Source organism: Serinus canaria, chromosome 6 (assembly GCF_022539315.1).
Source record: "Serinus canaria isolate serCan28SL12 chromosome 6, serCan2020, whole genome shotgun sequence".
Classification (NCBI taxonomy): Eukaryota; Metazoa; Chordata; class Aves; order Passeriformes; family Fringillidae; genus Serinus; species Serinus canaria.
In genome coordinates, this window is record NC_066320.1 from 15,534,821 (window position 1) to 15,560,217 (window position 25,397).

A 25,397-nucleotide genomic window follows, 5' to 3' on the forward strand; every position below is an offset into this window, starting at 1 on the left:
CTGCAGCCATACTTCATCTTCCTGCTCAGCGTAAGGTAGGGGAAGTGGGTGGGGAAAGCAGACTGTGGTGTGGTGGTGATCCCTCCACTGTGAAGAAGGGAAGGGCATTTCTGTGGGGGTGGAGAGGTTGGAAGGCTCTTGGGGAAAATGAGTGCCACCTGGCCAAGTGGTATGGCTTGGGCTTCCTGAGCTTTGGTGGGCACAGCTCTGTCACTAAGGCTTGACCATACAGTTGGTGAGGAAGGCTCACAATACAGTCAGGTAAGAGCTGAAAGTTTTTTTCTGTCAAAGCAGCTCTGTAAATAGTTGGCCGAGTATGAAAAGGAGTGTATATCATTTGCACTGCAACACCAGCAGCCCTTGGGTCTGATCTCCTCTCTGTGCTGTTGTAGCTCATTGCTGAATCAATTGTACCAAGGAGCTGTTCTGGCACAGATCCTTGCTCTGACAGAGCAGCACCTCTGTGAGTTGGAACATTACACAGCTGGTGGGAGGATGTGCCCAGCTGTGCTAGGTTTTCTGGAGTGAGAAGTCTTCCCTGTCCCCCTTTTCTCCTCATCATTGGAGAGATGTTTTGTGAAAGCATAAGTCCTTAGTGATTTTTAAATTGCTAGCTGATGAATTTTGAATGAGTACTTATTTAAATGATTACCCATGCTAAATATTCTCTGACCTGCATTCAGTGTGGCAACAAGGTTTTGCCAGGTGGATTTCAGACACAAGTCTGAGCTCATACCAGGTGTTTCAGTTTCACCAAAGGTTCAGCACTGTTGTGACAGTGGAGACTTCATTTGTGACTGTGCTGTACACGTGATGAGTGTATGTAGGTTTTAAGACCCTAGTGGGTGAATTAGTGCAAGACAAATCTTTAAAGGATAATATATACAATGGAGGCATCTCTGCTGCAGAAAGCCTTTAAGCTGCAAGTAGCTGGAAGCTAGGAGAGTGTTTCATGGAAGTATTATGCTTGTCTTTTTCATCTGCTGTTCTGTGAACCAAAACAATCTTTATACATGTGTATTCTTCAAATAGGCAACTCTCTTCTCCTTTAACTATAGCCAGGCAGTTAAGATGTCTTCATATTTGGCTTACCAATGATTATTTAAGAGAAGTGTAAATATAGAGAATTGAAAGGACTTAAATGCTTCTGGTAAAGGAAATGCTGTTTGCACTGTATGCTTGATTGTGTATATCAACAGCATTCCAATGTTTCCTGTTTCGTTATTTTTCTTAGCAATGGTAACAGTCCAAAAATATTTCAGATCAGATTGTAGGCAGGAAATCTTGTCTAACACAAGTCACCATTAAAAACGTATCAACTTTCTAGCTGAAGAAAACATGCCTGGTCTACTTTTTCACCCAAAGGGGCAAATCTCATCATTTCCTAGGATTTAAAACCCAGCCACAAATTGCTTTCTTTGAGTACTCTTTCCTAAGTGGCACTGCCAGGTGCTTTGCTGTTTGTCTTGTGAACAGAGTTGGGAAAAGGTCTGTCTTCTGCCTCAAAAATGGATAATCAACAATGTTGCCATAGATAAAAAATTCCCACTGAACTCACTGTGTCTAGGAGCTCCTGCTCTTTTCTGAGCCATTCATTTTGCTTTTTGTTTCAAGAGAAATGTTGTTACCAAGAAACCAAAGTAAAGGTTGCATTATTGTCTTCAGCCATGTAAAATCAAGCACAAGACAGTACTTCAGTCAGCTCAAGCCTACCTGGTTGCTGAACTGAGAAATTCACAGGGAAATGAATTCACTGAGAAATTCTCCATAGGAAAAATGAAGTTTGAATATTTTAGAAGAGCTATGCTTCTTTTTCCTGGTGATTTCATTTTTGCAAATTAGGGTGTGAACACCACTGCATTGATGTGTTAGGGCTGAGCTAAGCCTCTCCCAGCATTGCTCTCCATTAATGGGGATAAGCAGCAAGATGTGTCCGACAAACTGGAGGCAGCTATCAACTTTCTTTGGAAATTTAGTGTTATTTTGAGTAAGATGCTTTCCCTGAAAAAGAACATTCAACACAAAGAAAGTGCAGGAGAAACTGATACTCCTACCACAAAATTCACAGGATAGTCAAACAATCCAGGTATCACCTTTGTCAGTGGAAGTGCTCATGAGGAATTTGACACACAGCTCTGTTGTGGCTGCAGATGTAAAAAAGCAGACAAATTGCAGCACAGGTGAAAATTATTTCTATAACAAATGGCTCTTTGCCTCTAGCTATAGTCACCAGATGGGTGGTGGAACTGTGCAACCCTGAGGAACTCAAAGGTAAAGTGTATATTTATATAAGGGTTTTTTCAACAAAAAAGGTGTTCCTGTACTGAGTCTGTCCTTCCCTTTATGTCTGGAGGCAGTTTGAAGGTGGTAGAGGAGAATATTTTTTAAAAAAGGTTGCAAATATGTAATGTGCTGTTCTGCTTCTGCTGTCATTTTCCTCAAATTTCAAGCTGCTTTTCTGCTACTCTGCTGCCAGCTTATAATACATTCATGCACCTTTTTTGTTTGCAAAATAGTCTTTTAATTTGTTGAAAGTGCTGCCAAGGAGTGAAGCTATATATTTGTTTTTTGAAAAGTGCTAGGATCAGGGAAGTCAGGTCTGCTACCAGGATTGTCAGAAAGGATCATGTGTTAAATGGATTGTCAGAAAGGATCATGTGTAGATGCTTATGAAGAAGAAGAGAGCACATGTGTCATGTCCTTTCATTTTGTGTGGTAGGTTTGGTTGCACTCTTGCTTGCTCCATGTGTTCCCAGGTCTGAGCTATGGGGAATAGTTGTACAAAGCCACAATAGGCTTGGATTTCTGTTCTAGGAAGTTGGTGGAATCCGTTGACTCATTTAGGTTTGCTTTTTTGCTTCCCTGCCAAGAAGAGTTTTCCAGTTCTGTCATCTTACTAATAATTCCTTTGGCCCTGGGAAAAGCCAGCTGCTCAGTGTACAGCTATATAAGGCCATGCAGGTTGCCTGGCCCTCTGTGGCCACTCCCAACCTCTCCGTGGCCCCTGTGGTGCTTCCAGCCCTTGTGGGTGCATGCCAGCAGCTTTTACTAACAACAGACACATTCAAAGTAATTTTGGCATATCAAGATTGGTTTGTTGGGGTTTTACAGCCTCTTTGGTGAGGCAATAAGACTGTACTCTGCAGCTGGCTAGTTAGAAGAGTATGAGTCTGAGCAGTCAGTGTCTTAGCCTTTGTAGCTGTCATGAACCTGCTGCAGATACACAGAAGAAGCCACAGAAGTTTAGCTGGAGTTTCCTTTTGGTTTTAGTGGTTGTATGAAGAGACACCTGAAATGAATGAGGGCCATGCATGGAGACATGCATTTGGGGCCTCCTGTCTCCAGGAAGTTGTGACTGTCATGGCTGTTTGAATTGGCAGGAGCCTGTATGCAGCCTGAGTACAGTTTTGCTTGCCAAACTGAATATGTCCATTAGTGGATGTTTGTTAAAAGTGACTACTCATGTTTTAAGCCAAAGGCCTATATTTGACAGGTGTTGTAGCTAAAAGGCTGATTAAAAGGCACCTTCCTGGTAGCCTGACCGCTCCTGTAGTTAATTTCTATTTATTAAAATGCCTGTTGAAAACTCTGGTGAGAGGATTGTGAAAGATAAGTTCTTTAGGTCTTCCCTCCTTTTTCAGCTGAAGAACTTTGTGCTGCGCAAGAAACTTTTCAGTCTTTTGGGGTTTATTTGCTACTTGGTATCTTAGTTGTGTCCATCCCAGTGTTTGAAATGAGATGTGAATGAATGTAGATGTGCCTTTCTTCTTTATGGAAATTACACAGTTCCTGGTAGAAAGAATTAGACACTCATTTTCCAGCTCTGAATTTTCCCTTGAAGCTATGGCCCAACTTTGCACGCAAAGCACTGATAGCAAAATCCAGGCTCTTGTAATGTTTATATTACATCATGTTCAAGACAAGCTGCTTGAAAAGTGTTGTTTCATAAATACCTCTCCATATTCCTGCCTTGACTTGCATATGGTTTCCTTCCTTCTTTTCCTACCAATACCTCTGCATCCAAACTAGCATCAGAGAAATTTCTTTCTAATCTTGGGTTTTGGTTTCTGCCTGGACGAAACAGGAGATGCATGGCTCATTCCCTGGCCCTGTCTAAGTTATTCTCTATCCTGTAGTAAGGAAACAACATGGAAATGTGAACTGCAAAAATGACAGAGTTTGTATATAGATGTGCCTGCAGTTAATTTCCCTGACCCACATTCTCAGGCTTGTTTGTGTCATGTTTTTGTCTCCTTCACTGTTTGAGTGATGCTCTCTGATGGAGTCTCATTTGAAAGAATATGCATTAAAAACCATATTATAAAATAAATATTCATCAGTTTATCAGGAGTTTCTGAGATCTGATAAGAATGCCAAAGCCCCTGGCTTTCACCAGACAGGGTGGATTCCCCGGCAGGCTGTTGGACATCCAGCCCCTACACCAGTGGAGAGGCAGGTCTGGCAGCCCTGCTAGCATGGCCCTGCTCAGTGGCAGGGGTACAGCCTTGCTGAGGGGAGCATGGAGGTGGTTTTTTTGGCTGCAGGCCTTCTTCCTCAAATCTGGGGAACAAGTCCTCCAGAAAGCCATTACCAGCAGCAGCCTGGTGTGAACTGAAGGTACTGTTACCAAGGCTGGGTTTAGCTGAATAGTCTGACGCCTGTTCCCTCCTTCATATAGCTAAGATATGGAACCACATGGATAAGATACAAACATGGTGAGTCTGACCTGCCCTGCTGTCTGTGCCTGGTGCCCACACTTCCCAGCACTGCAGACAGTAAGCCCTGGGCCAGGAGTGGGACATAAGGTGAACTTTTAGGTGGTGTTTTTCTTCCTCCTGCCACACTTCAGTAGAATTACAGGCATTGACAAAAGAAGCAGAGCCAGGAAACCCTTCCCAAGAGCTGGGACCATCGTGGTTCTAAGACCCACAGACTGTGGGCTCTGCAGGTGGGATGGGGCACGTGTCTTGAAAGATCTGCTGTGTAAAGCCGGGGAGAGCAAAGCTGTGTCCTTTTTGCCACTTCACTGGGGCCATAAATGGGCTGCTGAGAGTGGCTGAGGGGCTCTTCTGCAGCTGTTGTGAGTACAAAGGGAAGCTTTCTCTTCCCTGCCTCAGAGGGACAGATGCATGGCCTATTTAACATTTCTGTTTGGATAACTTCTAGACTGGATTGAAAGTAAGGCTTGGAGTGACCTTGCTGCTTCCATTTATATCCAGTGACAGAGCAGAAGCAGTCTGGGCAACAAATTTGAGCTATTTGCCTTGCTTATAAATAAAGGAGAAGAATTTGGTCAACCCCCCCATGGGCTGCAGTAGTTGGCCATAATTGCCTCCTCTCTTCTGTAGACCAGTGTGCTGTGTGATCAGCACCTCAGACACATTGAGGGCCAGTGGGAGGAAAACAAGTGCCTGGGGGGAAGTTTCTGTTCTGTACTCATACACTGGCCTGCTCTAGACTTAAATTTTTCATTGTGAATAAAGCTTTCTCATGCTTCTGAGAGCTTATGCTGTGAAACTGCTGTGAAAGAAAATGCTACCTCAAAAGTTCTTGGATCACTGCTGCGAGAACTGGCACAGGGATGCCTCATGCTAGAAATCAGCAGAAGTGTTTAATGCTCTCTGAGCTGCTCTTTCATCTCCAGCCAGTGTCCCTTTGCCTATAGCCTGGCTGGCTGAATTCTCATTTCTGTACATTTTGCTGTGTCCCCTGTTTATCCAGAGGAGATGAAACTTGGTCATACGTGATCTCCAAACACTTCCAAGGAATAAGGCTCGGTATTGGTCATCAGGCTGCTTCCCTGTGTGCAAACAGTCTTCAGGTGTGGAAAATACAGCCATCCTGGAAATGGGTGTGAGGCTTGATAGCCATAATCTGGGTGAAATAGCTGGTTCTGTAGGCACCTTAAAGCACAGGTGTCCAGAATCAAGGAGAGAATGTTTGTTTTGTATTCACCTGAGACATGTTGGACATCCAGTAAAAGCAGCTGTTGTGACAAGATGATAGTCAGATTGGTGTGGATCTGATACCATGCAGCTGTTAGTGTGTGTGCCCCAGCTTGCCAGACAGCAGCACTTGAGTGGGATGGGTTGTTAGGTATCAGCTGGGCTTGCAGGATGCAATATCCAAGAGTTAAAAGTTCGCTGTACCTGAATACCCAAAAAGGATATCAGGTGTGACCTGAGTGTTTGTACTTTTCCTGTGAAAGGAGGTGCAGCACAGCAGCCTTCATTCAGGTTTCTTCTGTGTAAAGTCCACAGTACAATAGAGGGAATAGCAGGTCAATAAAACACTTCTTTCCTGGCTGAGAATGCTGCCTCCCATCTCCTCCCACTGAGCTGCCCTCTAGGTGCAAACATTAAAATACTATTTATGCAGCAAATGTTTGGGATCTATATGTGCATCCCAGCTAAGTTTGGGCTGTTTAAAAAATGTTGTGACTTTGGAGAGATTTTAGAGGAATGGTGCATACCGAACTGAATATATTGTGGGTAGCTCTCTACCCTGTTTCTCCATCCTTGTCAGCCTTTTCTTTTTCTGGTCTCTTCCTCCTTCTTTAACTGGAAAATCTCTTTCCATTTATCCAGTTAATTCGCAATGGTAGCATTCCTGTTTTGCTAACTAAGTACTTAAATTATAGCTAGTCCTTGACCCACAAATACCTAGGAAGTACATCTGTTTCCAGTTCCAGATTCCAGAAAGGGCTCCTGTCAACAGGACAGAACATGGTTTTCAGACCTCATCCTGAGAGTTTATCAGCCATCTGATTGCTGCATGATTCAATGTTTAGTATTGAACAGCAGTTTTCATTCAACAATACTGCAGTCACTCATTCCCTTCTATTCAAAAGTTTGGGAAAAGTGGCACTGTTTAATCTGAGACGCTAACTACTGTCTTTGCTTCTGAGAAATGTTTCCCACAACATATTTCGAACAAATCCAAGCACTGCACTTCTTCCTCGCCATTTGTTTGTCATTCTTTGGGACATAGCAAAATTCCACAATGATGATGGTAAAAGCAGTTGGTTTCAGTTGTAGATCTTGATTTGTGTTTCAGACTACTATGAGTAATTGGGTCAGACCACAGACCAGTAAAGGTTATGTAGACTTTCTCTGTCACATGAGGTCGTCTCAGTTCTTAGTCCCATTGCAAGCGGGGATTTTATTTTTTTTTCCATCATTCCAAAAGGCTTCTGTTTGTTCAACATGGATACCACTATAAATAAGAAGCAAATTTGGGAGACCCAAATGAAAAAATATTTCTAGCTTATCTCCAAGGCAGTCCAACCTCAAGAACAAAATGTTCTTTGTATTGTCAATACAGACAAGAATCATTCCTCTTCCTGGCTACCCATAAAAGCTGAAGCACATAGCAATCTGAATTGTCCCACTTAATTAAGGCATCCGTGAGGTATCTCCAGCTTCTGCTTTTGGGTAACCCCCAACTTGACAGCCTGGGTGGGAGCCAATGCCTGATGTGTTGCCTGTGGAGTCACAGAGAGTAGGCCAGGACAGTCACTGCTGAGATCTTTTCTTGCTCCAAGGACCTCACTTATCTAAGCCACCTATGTTGTATACCTAAAATGAGGCTATCTAGATTCCTCCTGAAGAGGATTGTGCTATATATGAGAGACTGTGGACATGTTTGAGAAATTTAAGAACTTTGAGTCTTCTGATAACAATTATGGTTTCACTGGTGAAAACAGATTAATCATTCAAAATTTGTGTGTTGCAGAACGGAGGCAAAAGTCTGGTCACCACTTGTGAGCGAGGAGGGAAAGACACATCCTTATAAGATGAATCTGGCCTCTGAGCCACAGGTAAGTCCTGGAATAACTGCTCTTGTTCCCTCTTACTCCTGTGAGAGAAGTCCTGGGCCTGATCCTCCAAGGAGCTGAGCATATGCCACTCTGTTAATCATGTTGGGGGGGGTAGCATCATGCCCCATACTATCAAGAGATCATGTGGCCTTTGGAGGCCTTGAGAGTTGGACTCCCTCCCCCATGGTAACAAGCCTGCTGCTGTGGAGAGCTAATTGTCTAAGGTAACCTGCTTGGGTCAGAGGTGTCTCCTGCCATCTGCATGCTCACACCTACCACAGGACACAAAAGGCACTGTAGAGGTGTGACTCAGTAAATCATTGCTACTCTGCTAAGCCAGTTGGTTGTCATAGATAGAAAAGACTTGAGGGATGAGGAATATTATTCACTCAGTGTTTTCTCTTGCTTTGGTTTGGATTTTTTTTTTCTCTTACTCTGTAAGCTCTTAGCAGTGTAGCTGTAGAGAAAGTGGAAGAGAAATACACCAGCATCTTACATTTTTATCTGTGTGGCAGATCATGCAGCCTCTGTCTAGGAAGTTGGTTTTGTAACCTGCTGACAGCCTTGCTTCCTTGGCCTGCTGCCTCTCTCAAGTAAATGTAGTAATAACAGCAACCTGTGCAAGGGCATTGCCTGGGTTAGAGGATTACACTGCAAAAAATCTAAAATAACTACACTAAAGGCAGTGGCATTCCTCTGGATTTTCACTGGGGCAGTGACATGGCCCCAGTGGATTCTGGCCCAAGCACACATCCCATGTGAGTCTTTCTAGCAAAATAAGTAGATTATAAAACTAGTTTGACTCTGCAATTAATTAAGCACTAGTATGGCTGTTTTGGTTGGAAAGGACCTGAGACTAAAGCAGTACATGTGCAGCAACACCTTGCCCAGATCTTGGCCTGGGATCTGTCCGCGTTCTCTTTCACATCAAGCTTCTCTGTGTTGCTTGGCCCAAGAAATCAGTGTGGCATTCTCCAGGTATTTCATAACTCTGCCAAAGGCAGCGTGAGACTGAGCCATTTGAGCTGGAGCCATGTGGTGATACCTGTCTGTGACACTGTTGAGCTGAGGTCTCGTCTGTGCCTTCTGCTGCCCAGGTTTTGGAAAGTCCCTGCTTCAACCTTGGGACTTAGGGCCTATCTCTTGCCAAAGGAGTGGGGCAGAGTCTGCACTGAGGCTTTGCTGTAGTGATGCAGAGAGCTGTGATTTAATTCAGCAGGAGACTCAATACTAGAGACCAATTTCCCAATGCAGCCATTAGCAAGAATTCAGCTAAATGCCATAAAATCAAACATACAGCACAACACATGCCCTAAGTGGGATTTTAAAGTAGCTCACTTATTTTAGTTAACTGCAGCAAGAAACCTGCTGCTGAACTCCTCTGTCACTCACTGTCCCACCACATTTTTCCCCCCAGTCCAGCCTGGATATATGGTCAGGATTTAGCAGTAATGCTGGTGGTGGAAGACATTCCCTCCTAAGCCTTAGTCCTGGTTCTAGCTCTGGCCACTGGATAGATATCCCGATACTGCTAGTTTATAAGTATGGTACAACTGAATTTACTGGTAGCAACCTGCAACTGACTTGAGCGGGAGAATATGAGGCACAACTGAGTGTGGAGAAATTCGTGTTACAGAGCTTATCTCTGAGCAGTGAGCAGTGTCTCAATCTTGTACTAAGAATCAATGGTTGCCTGAAAATTAGGCTTTGACCCCTTTGATGGCTGATGCTAGAAGAGTTATTTCCTGGTGTGAAAGGAACATTTAAACTCACAGAAGTCTTGTCTTTCCTTATTCCCTTCCTTTAAATTAAAGCAGATTAAATAATTTGCAGTTGTGTATGTGAGTGGGGCTTCCTGCTGTTCAGAGCACTGGGCCTAACTTTAAAGGGCTTCACTTGCTGCATACTGAGGCAGGAACTCAGCAGTGTCAGGGGAGATGCATCATGTCTCCAAACCACAAACTCCTCTTAAGGCATAACAGTGCCTGAACATCCTAACCTGCCATGCCAAAGTGCCAGGAATACCATCAAGTTGTGAGGTTGTGGGGCTTGAGGGTTGTAGGGTTTGGGGTTTGTTGAGGTTGTTTGGTGGATTGTTTGGAGTTTTTTACCATTTGCTTTTTCAGTAGCTGACTACAACAATTAAGTTTTGTAGTGAGGTCTTTCTGCTTGGAGTGTGAAATCAGAAGAGCATGCTGATTCCTGCCAGAGCATGTGGCAAGTGTTGGCCAAATTTAGGGCTGTGTCTTTGCAGCATCATCATGGGTTTTGGCCAAGTCTGCTGCAAATCAGCTGTGGCAGAGTGCAAAAAATGCTGTGTGTACATATACCAACATGGCAAACTGCTATGAATTTTACCACAAAGATGCTGATATCATTTTTCCAGCATGACTGGTTGAAGCTGTGAGTAGAGCTGAATCTTCGAAGGCAAAACTGAGCTGTTCAGGTTTTTTTAACTTGCTGGCCAGTGAAAACAGTATCTTTGCTTTTTTTTGGCAACAGTCTAGTGCAGAACACTTATTAATTCACTTACCAAAGAAAATAGGACGTGCTGAGTCCAAGTGGTTTGTTTAAATCCTGGTCTAAGATCCTCTGACAATGGTTCTCATTGGCTTTGCACATAGCCCTTTGAACACAGACATAAAATCATTCATGTGAATAGCCTTACTTCAGGCTCCAAAAAAAAAAAAAAATCTTTAAAAGACTTGCTGTAGAAATTGATTTATTCAGATATATTACCATCTTTCTTAGAATTAGTTTGTTGCCTCTCCTACCTTTGGTATCTCAGAAGTTTTTCATGCTTGTCCGTCTTCTTTTTGTCTTCATATTTTACTGATGTAGCTGCTCAATCTTGGCAAAAAATCTTGCAAAAGAACCTAATTTTCAGTTTGTCTCAGGAACCAGTGCTTTAGAGCTTGTCTATGACTAGCTGCATATTTTAAGATCCCTGCTTACACATTTTTTACCCCATTTGAGATGGACTGTTTGTTTACTGCTGTAATTGTTTTGGAGGCTGATATTTGATGACATGCTGCATCATGCCTGTGGAAGTGTTTTCTCTTACTTGGAATGTATGTTCAAGATACTTTTATTTGTCTTTGGAAAATAAAAAGCCATTCTGCAACCTCCCATGCATTCCCCGAAGTGCTGAGTCCAAAGACTGACTTCATTGTCTAAGCTGATCTTTGCCCGTGAAAGAGCTACAGTCTTATTATTATTTCATTGCCATTATCCTTATCCTTCTAAATTAATTTAAACTGAGGCAAGAGTGATGACAAAATTGCATTTCATTAAAAGGGGCAGCAGCTTGTCGGTGTTGATGGCTCAGCAGCTGACCTAGCTTTGTTTTGGTGCCCATGGCAACACTAGAGGAAGGAAATGACAGTCTTCTTAGCATATTTACTCTGTTAGTTCACTTGCACTTCTAACCCAGATCCTAAGGCTGATAGCTCAGTGGCATTTTCCCATCAAGATCTTTTCCTCACAACAGTGGGAAAGACTAAAATAACATGTCTGTCTCTGCCTTCTGCTTAATGTCTCTTGAGAAAAGTGGTCACAGCAAGAGAGAACAAGTTACGTGATGGCTAAGGTAATTTTAATGCTTATGATACTGACCAGAGACCAGCATAGCTTCAAGTCAGCCGTGCCCTCTGGTGATCTTGGGCCACGCAGAGCCCATGGGGCCCAATTGTACCCAAGGGGCTGAATTGCCTCTTAGTAAAATAAAGAATAAAACTCTGTACCCTCTAACTGTGCCAAGTCTTGTCAGACCTGGGGTCTCCTTTGGTTTTTTGTTTGTTTGGGTATTTTTATTTTGTTTTGGGGTTTTTTTGTAAGACACAGATGCTAGTGGGGTCCAGGTCTCTGTTTTTGCTGAGTGAGCTAATATGGAGAAAGATCTGAGAGGGTCCAGCTTCAAGGACAGTCAATACCCAGACTGTCTTCAAAAACTTGTCCAGCTCCCTGAAGACTATCTATCCCCTTTACAATAAGGCCCAAGTATTAACATCAGACCTTGAGAATACCAGTGAAAACTCTTGGTTTGAGGTGGATAGTTCAGCTCTTCTTAATCACAAAAGGTAAGGGTTTTCAAACATAAGGATATATTTTTCAATAGAAATAACCTTCAGACAGAGGCTAGCAGCTGTAGGAGCTCTGGGGGTCAATCAGGGTATTTTTAGGATGATGGGAATAGACAGCCACTTCTGTCTTCCCAAAGCTTCTTAAAAGTGTCTGTCCTGTGTTCATCCTTATTCTTACAGAGTGATGTCATTGTTTCCATCTTGTGTATTTTATTTCCTTGGATACGAAGCAGGCGGGGGCTATAGAAACTGGGTGTGTGGCTGGCTTGGCCTTTGATAAGGCTGTGCATGTGTGGGCAATGCATGAAGCAATAGGTATATAAAGTAACAATACTGAGACTGGGAACTGTGCTGGCATATTGCGACCTGCTGGTTTTGGTTAAAAGGCATTACTGCATGGGTGTGGAATGTGTCAGGGACGTGGAGGGAGAGGATGTGGGAAGCTAGTCTTATTGTTTTACCCCCCTACAATAACAAAACCCCAAACCCTTCCTAATTTTTAATCAGATTTCAAAGCATTGCAAAAGATCCTTCCATAGCTGAAAAACCCCAAACAATAATAGAGGGAGAGGTGAAAGTAAAGGCATTTCTTAATACTTGTGATCACAGCTGATGAAACATAGCATGGGGTGGAGTTTGCCACGAAGATGTCCTCTCCTGAGCTGTTGCTGTGTGTTTGGCACAAGCAGCCTCCTCCCAGACACGCCGGCTGGTCACGAGTGTGGCCTTTGCTCCCTGGGTGGCTTTGCAAGGGCAAGGATGAAGCTGGGGGTTTGCCTGCTGGCCTCTGCTCTCCTTCGCTGCCCACAGGACCAGAGTGCTCTCACACTCTGAGGTTTGGTCAGGGGCCCGTTTTCCTAGAGCTGAGCAAACATTTGTGCTGAGAAATGTTTCATCTTGTTTCCTCTTGGCGTGGCTCTCGAGGTGTGCAATCCAGCATTGCCTGCTCTGAGCTTCTGGGCTCTGACTTGGGATGCAAAAACATCCCACGTTTCTGAGGCCCTGTGAGGCAGCAAGTTTTGCTGGTTCCCTTGGCTACTCCAGGCGCCTGTGGGGGCTTTTGCTTTTCCCTGCAACTGCAGTGTCTGGGTGCTGATTTTTTTTTATTTTTAGTGTGTGACGTGAGGTGAGAGTGCATCCCCTGACTCCAAGAGCTGGCCAGTCTGTAGATCACTACTGCACACCTGAAACTAGTTTTTGGCCTCAAGCAGGCCCTTGCTCCGAGTTTGACCTCTCTTTCCTCCAGAGACTGCAGAGAGGTACCTGGGAAGGGGCCGGCAGGGGAGTCAGGGTGCTGTGGGTGCTGGCAGCGGGCATTGCCCAGCACCTCTGAGGGCCTGGCCCGGCTGAATGCCTTCAGGCCGTGCTGTGGGGAGAGGAAGGCCCCACTTAACAGGGAGAGGCTGCTTGACCCTGCACATCTTGCTTTAGTTTATTCAGTGACTACAAAAAGCCTCCAGATTTTTCCTGTTTCTGGTGGTGGTGACGTCCATACAGGTCTTGCACAGGATGGCCTTGGCCATGTCTCTGCAGGGTGGAAGGGACCCAAGAGCCCACCCTCACCCCAGTCTGCTCCCAACCTGCTCGAGGGCGCCAGGCCGTGGAGGTGTCCAGCTGGATTTTTGCCACTGGTGCGTAGGATGAGTCCCAGCTCAGCTGATGGTGGTGGCTCATCCGGGGCTGTCTGTCTGTCTGTCGCTTTACTGACAGCTGGGAATTTCCCTGAAGCTGCATGCCCCCATTCCCAATGGTGGAAATGGGTCCAGTGGTGGAAGTGTTGGTGAGGAGGAAGCAGACTCCCATGCCACAAGCTGCTGGCTGGCCACAGGCACGGCAGTGACAGCTGAGGTAGCTGTGGCCATTTCACAGCCTGGACGTCAGCGTCACTGAGGATGGCCTCATATGAGAGGGAGGAAGAGGCCATTGTTTTCTCTGATAATTCCCCATGACGTAGCCTGCAGCTGGTGCAGTAGGAAATGCTGATCTGCTTCCTGCCCTGGCACAGGGGTGTTTTCCCCATCCTCACAGCCTGGCACTTTTGCTGGCAGCTCTCTGCTGGCGGGCTGTGGTGGTGGCAGTGGGACCCCCTTAGCACCCTGCTGGAATGGCTGGGTTGCAGTGCCTGCAGCACACAGCAGCTGTGTCCCATCTGCCCCAGAGAGGGCTGCTGCCACTAACAGCTAGCACCCAGAGAACTCATCTGGCCGAAGATGTGCACGTCTGACCTGAAGCTAGAAATGTTGTTTGTCCTTGAGATTGAAAAATAGCTTTTTTTTTTCTGTGAGATGGGGACATTTGCAGTGGGAGCACATGGGGTTGTGCTCCAAAGCCATTTTGGGCTTGTTATTTTGGGGGGGTAGCTTTAGATAGGGAGGAGGCTGTTGAAGGAATTGCTTCAATTTCAAAGTGAAGTGAGAGTTCAGAAGCAGCTGGTAGAGAAGTCTATGCACTTGCTAATTTAGTTTATCTTGGTCTAGTCACTCTGCTGGGCCCTCTGGAAACATAACTCCTGCAAAGTAAGGAGGGGAGCAAGGCTGATGACTGTGCAGACAAAGCAATGTCACTATTATGGTATCAGTTTATAGTGGTAAAATAATGCTCTTGAATATCCTACCTGGTAGCTTGGGAGATTCCATCCCAACTTCAGACCAAAATAACCACTGCTGGTATCCCTGCTGGCTGCTGACAGGGCTGGTGTAAGGGGACTGAGGTAGTGTCACAGCTTGCAGGGAGAGTGAGGCAAGTGCTTCCAGTTCTGCCTGCAGGTGCCAACAGAAGGTGTCTCTGAAGGGATCTAACATCAATCACACTCCTCTGTACTACTCTCAGAGAAAGAGCAGGTCGTGTCCTGACTGGATAAGATCATGTCCTTTTAGGTGACTGCCAGTTCTCCCTCTGCAAACAGACTATTGCTTACTGCTATTGCAGTCTGTGCTCCAGCCAGGGATGCTATTTAATGCTACTTGACCCCTTTTCCTTGTGTTGGAACTGGGATTGCCACAGCCTTAGAAATGCTGCGAACCTTAGGCATCTCAAATGCACAAACTGGGTGCTGTCCCCACAAATATGCACAGTGTAGCTGGGTTTTTGCACTATTTTCCACTTGCCTGCTGGTGGACAGACAGGTTTTTGGAAGTGTTACTTATCTGACTTTTTTCCAGTAGTAAGTGAGAAACTGTAACATAAATATGATTCCAGGGCTTTAACAAAACTGCTGCACAGCACAGGCCCTAGGTTGGCAGTTCTGGAAAATCCCTAGATAAATATATTTGACAGTGAAAACACATTATCTTTTGATCTTGGGATCATGAAGGCACTTGTTCTTTTCAAATTCCTTCCACAGCTTGAGCAGAAAGAACAGCATGGTGTAGCAGGAAGTGCTGGAGAATTTGGATTATCCAAGTGCACTTTAAAATGCTACTGCTCTTGTAATACTTGTCCGTAGTCTGTATACTCTTGAGTTATTCACCTTCCGTGCTGTTCTCCACATGGGATTTTTCCAATCTTCAGCCACCAGGTTCTGCACCAATTTCTCTGTTTAACTGTTAAACTCCCTTGTAGTCAGTGACCTATATACACCTGAGAGCTCCTGGAGATGTCCCAACACTTTTGAAAGCTTAACTTATGGTCTTGGTGTTACTACACAGCAGAAAACCTGCCTGGTGTCCAAAAGCAGGACAAAAGCTCCTATGTGGATTCTGTGCCAGAGCATGTGTTGCAGTTCTTGGAGTCAAGGCACTAATGTGATGTCAGTCTCTCTTCTCCATGTAGCTGCCCTGTTCTTCCTGCCTCAACACTTGCAGGAACATAAGGATCCTTGAGGCCTCCATCACTGTCAAACTCAATTCAGCTTGGCTGACACATTCAAAGATTCAGCATGCCCATGTGCATGTTGGGTATGTAATTGAGACACCTTACTTTCTTAGGAAATCAGACTTAAAAAAAAACCCCAACCAAACTGTAAATTAGTTCCCTTTCCTTAATTCTTCATTAATTGTTAAATGTTTCCTCAATACATCTTGGGACATGATTTCAATGTGGAGTCTATTTGACCTAAGAATATAACCCTTAGCCTAAACCTTCTCTCTCAGTCTTTCATGAAACTGACTATTAATGTGCACATCTGTCACCCTCTCCCACTCATGGCCTCTGAATGGTGGGCTACCATGTGTGTTTAGTGCTGATATAACTGTTCCCCATGGTTTGATATACAGGCTAAAGTTTGGGGGTTTTTTGCTAAAATCCACATTTTTGCCATGGGAAGGACTATTTTCTCAAGTCCTGTTATGTGGTTTGAATGAGATTACAACAAAGGGAGATTAGCTAATTACTCCAGGGTCATTTTTCCTTTGGTGTGTGGGAAAGTTTAATGGCTAACATCCATACATATTGGCCAGAAAGCTGTGGGAGAGCAGCCTCGTCACTCCACACCTGAACATCTTGAGCTACCCCGCTGATTTCAAATGTCTTGTAACTCATGAGGGCATTTGGATCCAAGCCGCCCTTCTCTGAAGGATTCTGTGCTCTGCTTGGTGCCATAAATAGCATTCGAATGCCATGAAGTGAAATGACTCCCATCTGTCAGTCTGGGAAGGCTAGCCAGCTGCCTAAGGAAGTCTGGAGTCAAAAAAGTGATTTAAAGAAAAATCTGTAGGGGGATTTAAGTCATACTTTTTGTCTAATGAGTGTTTATCTTGTAACTTTATCTCCAGCAAACAAGTGCTGTGAGATGTTCATAGGGCAGTAAAAGCTCGCGTCATTGCTGTAGAAGTCAGCGCCTGTTTGGAGTGGGAGTGGGAACCAGTTGTGTTAGAGCTGGGACCCAGCCGGCTGAGAAGTGCCCCCTTTCATCCTGTGCCATTGGCTGTTATCCCTCTATTGAAACCATGCCCAATCTCTATGGCTGGCTGAAACATTTCAAAAGTTGTGTTTTGGTGCCATCTCTTAGCCCGCAATATCTCAGCCACCTCTGTGGTTGTTAGTCCTTTCTTATGCCTGCTCTAGTGAGGCCAAATTATACTTTCTTCTTGCTTTGGTCAAGCATCTTCTCTGGGGAGAAATAAGCTCTGGATGTTGTTATCTCTGCCAGAAGGCTGCTAATTCCCAGCCTGCTGAACTGGTGATAGGGCTTAGAAATGTCCTCATTTTTGTTAGCACTGCCTGTGATTAAGAAGAGTCCTAGCTAAAGTCTTATTTAACTTGGATTTGCCCTTTTTCTTATTAGATTGTAGCCTGTGTTTCTAAGTATACACTACTGCTGCTGGAAGCCTCCAATTTGCAGCAAACACAGAACATCTGGGTGATATTTTGTACTTCTGACACCGAAGAAGTTGCTGAAAGTTAGCTGTCACTGCCTGTGGACAGTCTTTTGTATTAACAATGGTCATCTTCAGACCTTTGTTCTGGATTTTCTTGTCTAGAAATTCCAAAGTTGTTCATCAATGACAGTTGTGTACCCTGGTCTTAGCTGAAGGAGCAGAGATACTCCAGTGCACTCGTAGTAATGACCAATCCCTTCTTTTTTGGGTTGCCTTATTTAAAGGAAGCCGAACTTTCAGATGTCATTGAGAGGGGCTCTTCTTTCTGCCCCTCATCTTCGCTTTTCCATAGAAATCAACCCTGCTCTCAGGAATTGCAAGGAATGCTTAAAATCTGTAGTCTTGCATGAGGAAGTTGGTCCTGTAGCTTACTGTAGGCTTGCAGGAGCTCCCAGGTGTGTGGCACCTCGAGCTAATAGCTCTGGCAGTGCTTTTGAGCTCTTATGTTGCCATTATGTCAACACTGAAATGTCCTGAAGGTCATCCTGAAGCCGTCCAGGATGGGCCCTCGTGCCATCTGGAGGATGCTCACTTGCTTTGGTGATTGTGGTCACCTGCTCCTCAGCTGAGACCACACATGAAAGCCACCACTGCAGTGGCTGTGGGGCTGCCCTGTCACATCCACCTGCATGCCTGAGCACCTCTGATTGTTGCCTCTGCTCCTTTGCATGCAGGAAATAAGGCACATAGGAAGTGCACACAATCGGAGTGCAGTGCCCTTCACTGCTGCCACAGCTTCTGCCCCCAGGGTGATCACTGCTCAGTACAACAGCCCAGCAGGCCTCTACTCCTCAGAGAACATCCAGACCTTCAACAGTGCAGTGGAGACAAAAACATCACCCGGGGCCCTGGAGCCTACCAAGCCGTAAGTACCTCCCTCACCCCCTCCCTTCCTGGGCCTCCAGGGAAAGGCTTCAGGAGACACGAGTTCACTGCAGAGGTGCCAATCTGTTAAACCAAGAACAGCTCTCTTTCAGGACAACGGAAGTAGAAGAGGCGCAAACGTGGATGTTGTTCCCAGGGACAGGGCTCGGAGGAGTGGGGAACATTTATGAGGTGCAGACATGGAATTAATGCTGTTGTGTTTCTTTGTTTAGCAGAGACCGACGCAGTTTCCGCGTGCGTTCAGCATGACATACCAGCCCGCTGGTCTGAACAGGTGCCTGATAGCTTGTTACAAGCACTTCCTAAAGTTACTGTTTTGTGCCGGCTTTGCTGCCATGCTGGGCAGGAAAGGCACCAGCTAGTGCAGGAAGCACACCCATCCCTGTTCCCAGCTGGCCTGGGATTCACAGCCAGGCTGCCTTAGTTTGGATATTTCTGTGGTTTATTATCAAACTTTGCTTTTCACTGGAGTTTTAAAAAGTAGCTGAAGCATTCATTCAGTGTGAGGGATTTTATGTCTGAGATTGGAAAGGGTCCCAAACTTAAAAGGGCCTGTTCATTTCTGTGTTTGCAACTGAGCCTCATCAAAGACATTATTTTATCCTAGATTTTCAAAGTTTCCCTCTCTTTCATTGGAGGTCATAAACCAGAAGCTACCTGAAAGTTTTCTGGCTGTGATGGTCAGGTTGCTTAATTGTCCTAAGTCTCTGCATAGCAGTATCAAACTCGAGGCTTTGGCTATTTTTGTAATAAAAGCTGGAAGTCCAGTGCGTTTGGTAATACTTGATTAAATTTCTGACTTGAGAATGGGGAGGCAAAAGTAACTTCAGCCTCTGCTGTTGCAGGGTACAAAGACCTGATTGTGGTTTAACACGAGCCTGATGACTTTCCTGTGAGTGAAACTAACTCCTTGGATTGGCAGCCCAGTCTGCAGCATGGTCCTTTCTAGGCAGTTACAGTGCTGCAGCTGGCAGACAAGGTGACAAATTGTTCTTCATTTGCTTCTGGTAGACTCAACAGCCTCCTTCAGGGACTGGGCAAAAGCAGAGCAAGGACAAGGGAAATCTGACATTGTGTTAACCTGATGGGACCACCTGGCAGTGAGCCAGACTAGGGACCATCCCTAGTCTGCTCTGGTGTCCCCTCCATGTGAGAGTGCTCCCTGGAAGCCAGGCAGATTGTAGCTGGAAAATTGTAGCTGATTCCTTTTTCTTGCAGGGATCAGCCAAGAGATGAGTTCCTTCTAGGGCTGTGGCTCACTCTGCTCCTCCTAGCAGGAGCATCCATTGCCAGCCCTGCTCCATCTTGGATACATGGCATTTCTTTCCTTGCTGAAACACAGCAAGTTGCAAAGGAATGCTGGGAAACTCTGGTTGAGGCTCTGATGCTAATATGCTTTTGTTTACAGAGTCATCAAAAGCAAATAAATTACTGCTGGTTTCAGTGAGAGCCAGGGACCTCAGCCTACTGTTAAGAACCCACTGTAGTCTCCCCAGTGCAGAAGCACAGGATGTCTAGGTTCTCCCTTCACACAATCTTCCAGCTGCCTTTAAATTCCTGCCCATCTGTTTCACTGAGTTATTTGGTACATACCTGACCTTGCTCTGGGTTTATCTGACATTTATCTGCATCCCCATCGTGCATCCTGCAGATACACAGCCAGTCTGAGCCCAGCACTTGATCCTGCAGGTGACGTGACTGGAGACCTAGTCCATGCTTTATCCTTAGAGGGTGTGTGGTATAAATGCAGGGCTGTAGTACATATAGAAATAAAAACAAATATCTCCACTGGATTTGATATCACAAAGCAGGTGGGGACGGAGAAGCCTCACTGCTAAGCACATCTGGTTTGAGATGGAAGGTGAGATTACTCCTCAGTAGGAGGCCATGGCTAGCTTTGAGGAGAGCAGCAGTGAAGGTGGCATTCCTTGTCTGGACAGTGGGACCATAAGAGTGTGTGTAGGGAGTTACTGTAAAATGAAACCCCTGCTGCCACTTCTTCATGGCTTTTAGAATCCATGCATTTGCTTATCAGTGGAGGGCTTGCTTTTTAGTTTTTGTGTGGACACACCTGAGTGTGAGACCAGAGGCACAGCATTAGCCAGAAGCCTGTAAATTTGTGTATTCAGTGGTGTGTCCTTAAAACAGTATTCTACAGCTGCTTGATGGCTTGAAGTATTTGGCTTTGCTCTTCATTAATTTCTTTCTTCTTTCCTTTCTTCCTCCTCTGCATTTTCCCCTCAATTTGGCAATGTATACCCCGAACAAACCTTGAACAGCCCACCTCCCAGTGCCCGCGTGGACGCGTGGGCTGGCAGCCGCCCATCGCCGGTGGGTGCGATGCAGGCTCCCATGGCCTCCGTGTACGATCCTCTGCAGAGCTCCGAGCTGCGGCGCAGGCACAGCACCTCCTCCAGCCCCAGCCAGGTCCGAGTGGGGCCTGGGCAGCTGAAGCATGCGGCCCAGGTCTGCCCCAAAAGTCCTGTGGAAGTGGAGGTGCCGGGACTCAAAGTGCTGCACGTGCAGTTCAATTCTCCCCTGCAGCTCTATTCGCAGAGCAACATCATGGACACCCTGCAGGGGCAGATCTCTTCTGTTAGCCCTGATTTCCCCAGGTAACCTGCCCATGGCCTCTGCAGCCAGCTCAGCACACCTGCTCATCTGCATTTCAGTGTCCACGAGTCCCTTGTCGCCGTCTGTGGCTCATGGCATTGTCTGGTCACAAGAAAACAGCATTTACATTTCACCCTTCCAACGTCAGTGCATGACTTTTCACAGGAGATTTCTCTGCCTTGTGTCTGTGCCCAACACCATGGGAAACACCAAAATATGTTTTTAACCTGTCAGTATGTCCACTGCCCCCTGCACAACCACACAGCGGGACTTGACAGCACCTGGTGGCTTTTCTGGAGGAGCCACCCACAGCAGATGAGTTTGCTGAGGGTAGGAGAGTGCTTTATCCTGAAAGCTGGTATTTTTCCTGCACTTCAAATAACTTTTGTTGTTTGTGACTGACAGGTGCTGCCAGTCTTTGTTCTTTTGTTTCATTGGCCATGGGTGCGTGCTGAGCATGTTTCATTTCAGGCTGGAGCAGGCACCCATGCTCTCCGTCTTTGGCTGACAACAGTCAGAGGAGTTTGGAGCAGCCTGGCAATCACCAGGCACATGGAGGGACAGTCTGTGTTCCCTGCTTGTCTGCAGAGGTTGCTGCAGCACAGGCTACCTCTGCCCAAAGGAGTGGAGGATGCTCAGCATGCTCTGAGGTCTGCAGGACCTGTGGTGAGCTTCAGGATCACAAGGCCTGGGTGTTGTTTGATGTCGACTTTGTGGTACTTGGGAACCCCGTGGCCTGTGCCTCTGAGTGACAGCCTCTGGGTTTTATAGCATGGACTTCAGTGTCAGGACAGGTGAACTGGAAAGCACATTTATCTGTCTTGCAGAAGTCCAGTCAAGGATGAATTGTGAACCTTCTGCTATGTGACCAAGCAGCTTGCAGCTGTGTGACATGAAGCCCAGGACAGAGGTCAATCCCAGGGCTTCCATGGGGCAGAAAAGGACATAGCCAGATCTCATGGCTCCTGGACTGCTCAGAGTTCCCTTCTGGGAGCCTTGTACTTCAGAGCAGAAAAGCTGCTGTCCTTACCCCTGCACATACACAGCCAAGCTTTGCCATGTGCCAGGAGCCAAGAGATAGTGGGAGGCTGAGGATTTACTCCTGCCTTGTTACTCAGTGCTGTTACTTGCTGTAAGTCAGTGCTCTAGCTTGGTCCCACTGCCAGCTCTCTGTGCTGGAGAGCTAATAGTGCTCACAAAGGAGCCCCAGATATTAGCAATTGTTTAATGGCAAAAGGGAGTGCTCCAAGCACTGGACCTTCCTGTAGCCTTGAGACCTTTGTAAGCTTTGCAAAATAGACTGGTATAAAACAGTAAAATAGCATTAGTAAAAAACAAATTGTGCTTTTTGAAGATACTGTGCAAGGTTGTGTCTTTATTATCTTCTTGTCAATATTTAAGGCTCAGTGATCAAGTATTAGTCAGTCTTGCAAGTTTCCCATAGTAACAGCAATGAGATCCAGTAATTATGTAAGTCTAAGACCCAATAAATGTGGTTGGGGTTGTTCCCTACAAAGTTTCTGCATGAGGGAACTCATGTACGCAGAAAAGGACACCAGTTGCTGGCAATTGCTGCAGATAAAGTACCTGTGTAACAGAAGGTATGTCCTAGGGTGAGTGTGCCAAAATCAGCTGGCATACAGAGACTCAGTATCTTGCAGGTACAATTTCTGTGGCCTTGCCCTTTCAAAAGATACACATGCTTTTTGGAGATGTTGTTTCATTTAAGCAGCATAGCCTTCTGCCCTGACAGTTGGAGGTATTTTACTCTGCTGGTACAAATCTGGGTTTGATGGTTTTTATAGCCTTTTGGTCATCTTGTATGTGCAAATGGACATATAGGGTGCATACCTGGGAGAGCTGATCTGTATGTTATGCACTGCCACAATGCATGGTTGAAATGTGATGGCTTTGTTTGACTAATGCTTTTTAAGATTATTTAGCCTCTGCGTTTTGGATGCATGTTATTGAAACATTCTTAGTATGCAAACTGCAATGAAAGGCTTCTTGCATAATGTTTTTATGGGTAGATAGAGCAGTGGGAGTATATGAGTTTACATGAGATGAATGTCATGTGGAGAATGGGCCATCTTCTGCTAATAGAAGGCACATAATTGTTTTATTTGGGTAAGAAGCTTCAGTAACTGAGATTCAGGCTTCAAAGGTTCAACTGTTTGCATGTCTAATGTGCTTCCTGCTCCGCTGAAAATTGCTAAAGATGGAAACATTTCATGAAATCCTTTTTATGGAAATAGCATTTTATAACTCATGTGATGATTTTACTTCTGATGTTTGAAGAGTTTATTGTGTAGAGTAACTCCCAGATGACTCAGTCGGTCATTGGCATTGAAAGTATGCAGTTGCCTCCTCGAGAAAAAGATTTCCCTCTGCAATTTAGTCTAAACTTCAGGATGTTTATGTACTTTTCATGCAATCACAGAGTGCAAGAATGGTGAAACTGAGTAGACCATTTACATTTATAACACTACATTATAGAATTGAGCTATCAGAGGAAATTTGTCAGCTATTTCATTTTATCATATATGTTTTACTGCAGCTACAGAACACAAGGTAGGCAGGAACTTCCTGTGTCCTTTAGTCCATCCCTTAGTCCAGCATTTGGCAATTTAAACCACTGATTTAAATAAGTCCCACTGCATATTTGTCCGGACTATTTCCAAATCCTTTAGTTTAAAGGTTCCTCGCCTGTCCACAACAATCTCCTCTGGTATTTCAGTGTCAATGGACATATTGGAAAGCTTTTCCCAAGGGATATTCTAAATATCCTCCTGCAATTTAACTTATCTACCCACTGCATGTGGAGTATATCTTAGGTACTGCGTCCAGACTCCTTTTTATTCCCCGAAGACCCTTTGAGTGGCACAATGACCACCCTTTTCATGACTGTGTGCTGTGAAAAGCTGCCCCTGAAGCACCTTGGGCTCTATGTCGAGGATGCAAGTCCCTCGTGACATGAGGGGTGGCAGCAGCACCTCAGGGCAGCTGCACTGAGGGCTTAGCCTTAGCTGGCAGAAATCTCTGCCCTCGACCTGCTCATTAACCTTAGTAAAATACTGCAAATGGGCTCCACCTAGAAGATGGAAATAATAACACTCACTTGAAAACCAGACTAAATTATTTCCAATCAGAGAATCTTCTATTTAGACCCTACAGCTGTTACTTCACGAAGGTGACATTTACAAGCAATTCATAGGATACTTGCAAAGAGTTCTTTTTAATGGAATAAACTTAGTTTGAGATTCACAGTGGTTTTAGGTAGCAGCATAAGGTAGTTCATGCATGCAAGGAACATATGTGGATGGCACAGCTGCTAGGTGGGATTCCCATCCCAGCACATGAATTCTTTACTTTCCTGTTAACAGAGCTGTGATTTCCTGGGCAGGTTTTAGCTGCTGGAGTGTGAGGTAATTGTGAAGCAGGGAGAACCCTGGCTAGGGGCAGTCGGTGAGCAGCTGCAGGCAGCAGTGTGGGCACACAGTCCAGCCCAGCGTGCCAGTCCCACCCGGAGCACACCCAGCACCTCCGTGTTCGTGGCCTCCCGTCATGCGTGTGCTTTGCACGTTCATTCTTCAGTCATGTGATGCATCATGAAAGTTTTGCTAGAGGGATTTCCTTTAGTTTTCATCCATTTAACAAGAGGATTCTCTGTTCCTTCCTCAGTTTAGATCAGCATAACCAGACCCTGGGCAACATTGCCATAGACAAACAATCTGAGGTTTACAAGATGCTGCAGGAGAATCAAGAGTCAAATGAGCCACCCAGACAGTCTGCTTCATTTCTTGTGTTGCAAGAGATCTTGGAGTCAGAGGAGAAAGGTGAGTACCTGATCTGAGCTCTTACCCTCTGCTGTTCTTTGGGTTGAGTAGCATTTAAAACTTTATTTTCCATTTAGCTACTGAGTGTTCAAGTGGCATTTAAAACTTTATTTTCCATTTAGCTGTTGAGTGTTCAAGGTAGCACATGTAGGTGGCTTCTACAGAAACCTGCAGACCCTGTCACTAATTTGATCCCTCCATAGTTTCTCATTTATTAGCTTCAGTGTCTATGGGCCCACATCATTGCTTAATCATTGAGTGACTACTCCAGAAATTAACCCTTGCAACATTTAGTTATCAAGAAGGAATTTTTAAAGTTTCAAAATCTCCTATTGTTTCTAAAGTTTTGCCTACTTTAAGATAGTATTCACTGACTAAAGACTATCTTAGAGTCAAGACTTTGGATGGTATCACAAGATAGTGCTCTTCAGGGAGTCCTACTGCTTCTGAACTCCATCCCCCTACACAAGAAAAAGTATCCCCTTCTGCAGCTGAATGTAAAAATATAGAAGCTGGGTTACAGTGAGCAGTTCATAGCTTTTAACCTCTGAAAATTCTCTCTTCTTGGCATTCTTGATCTTAGGCCTGGACTTGTACAATTTGGAGCTATAGAGTTTAAGATAAAAAAGCCAATTAACTTATTTAAGGGCTAAATCATGCTCTCTTCTCCCCTTAAATAAAATAAAATAAATGAATGGGAAAAGAATTCCAAGAATGACCTTTTTTTTGTCCTTAGGCCAGTCTTTTGTGTTATTACCTTGGCAGTGGTATGTTCAGTTTAATCCAAAAAAAGCCTGATGCTGAGATACCACAAAGAGAAACAGATCAGCCAAGTGCTGGTATG

The 25,397-nt window shown here is 45.1% G+C and overlaps 1 protein-coding gene across 2 annotated transcripts in view; it reads left to right on the plus strand.

The window, feature by feature from the left end:
- Positions 1 to 25,397, plus strand: part of PDLIM1 (PDZ and LIM domain 1) — a 43,868-nt gene that overhangs the window by 14,131 nt on the left and 4,340 nt on the right. Inside the window, exons 3-5 of one of the 2 annotated variants that reach the window (XM_050976208.1) lie at positions 7,735 to 7,819; positions 17,894 to 18,084; positions 24,399 to 24,553. In XM_050976208.1, the coding sequence (XP_050832165.1) occupies positions 7,735 to 7,819; positions 17,894 to 18,084; positions 24,399 to 24,553 (431 nt within the window). Of the gene's footprint in view, positions 1 to 7,734; positions 7,820 to 17,893; positions 18,085 to 18,116; positions 19,084 to 20,383; positions 20,720 to 24,398; positions 24,554 to 25,397 lie in introns of those variants that run through there. The other variant, XM_050976209.1, reaches the window with a different exon arrangement.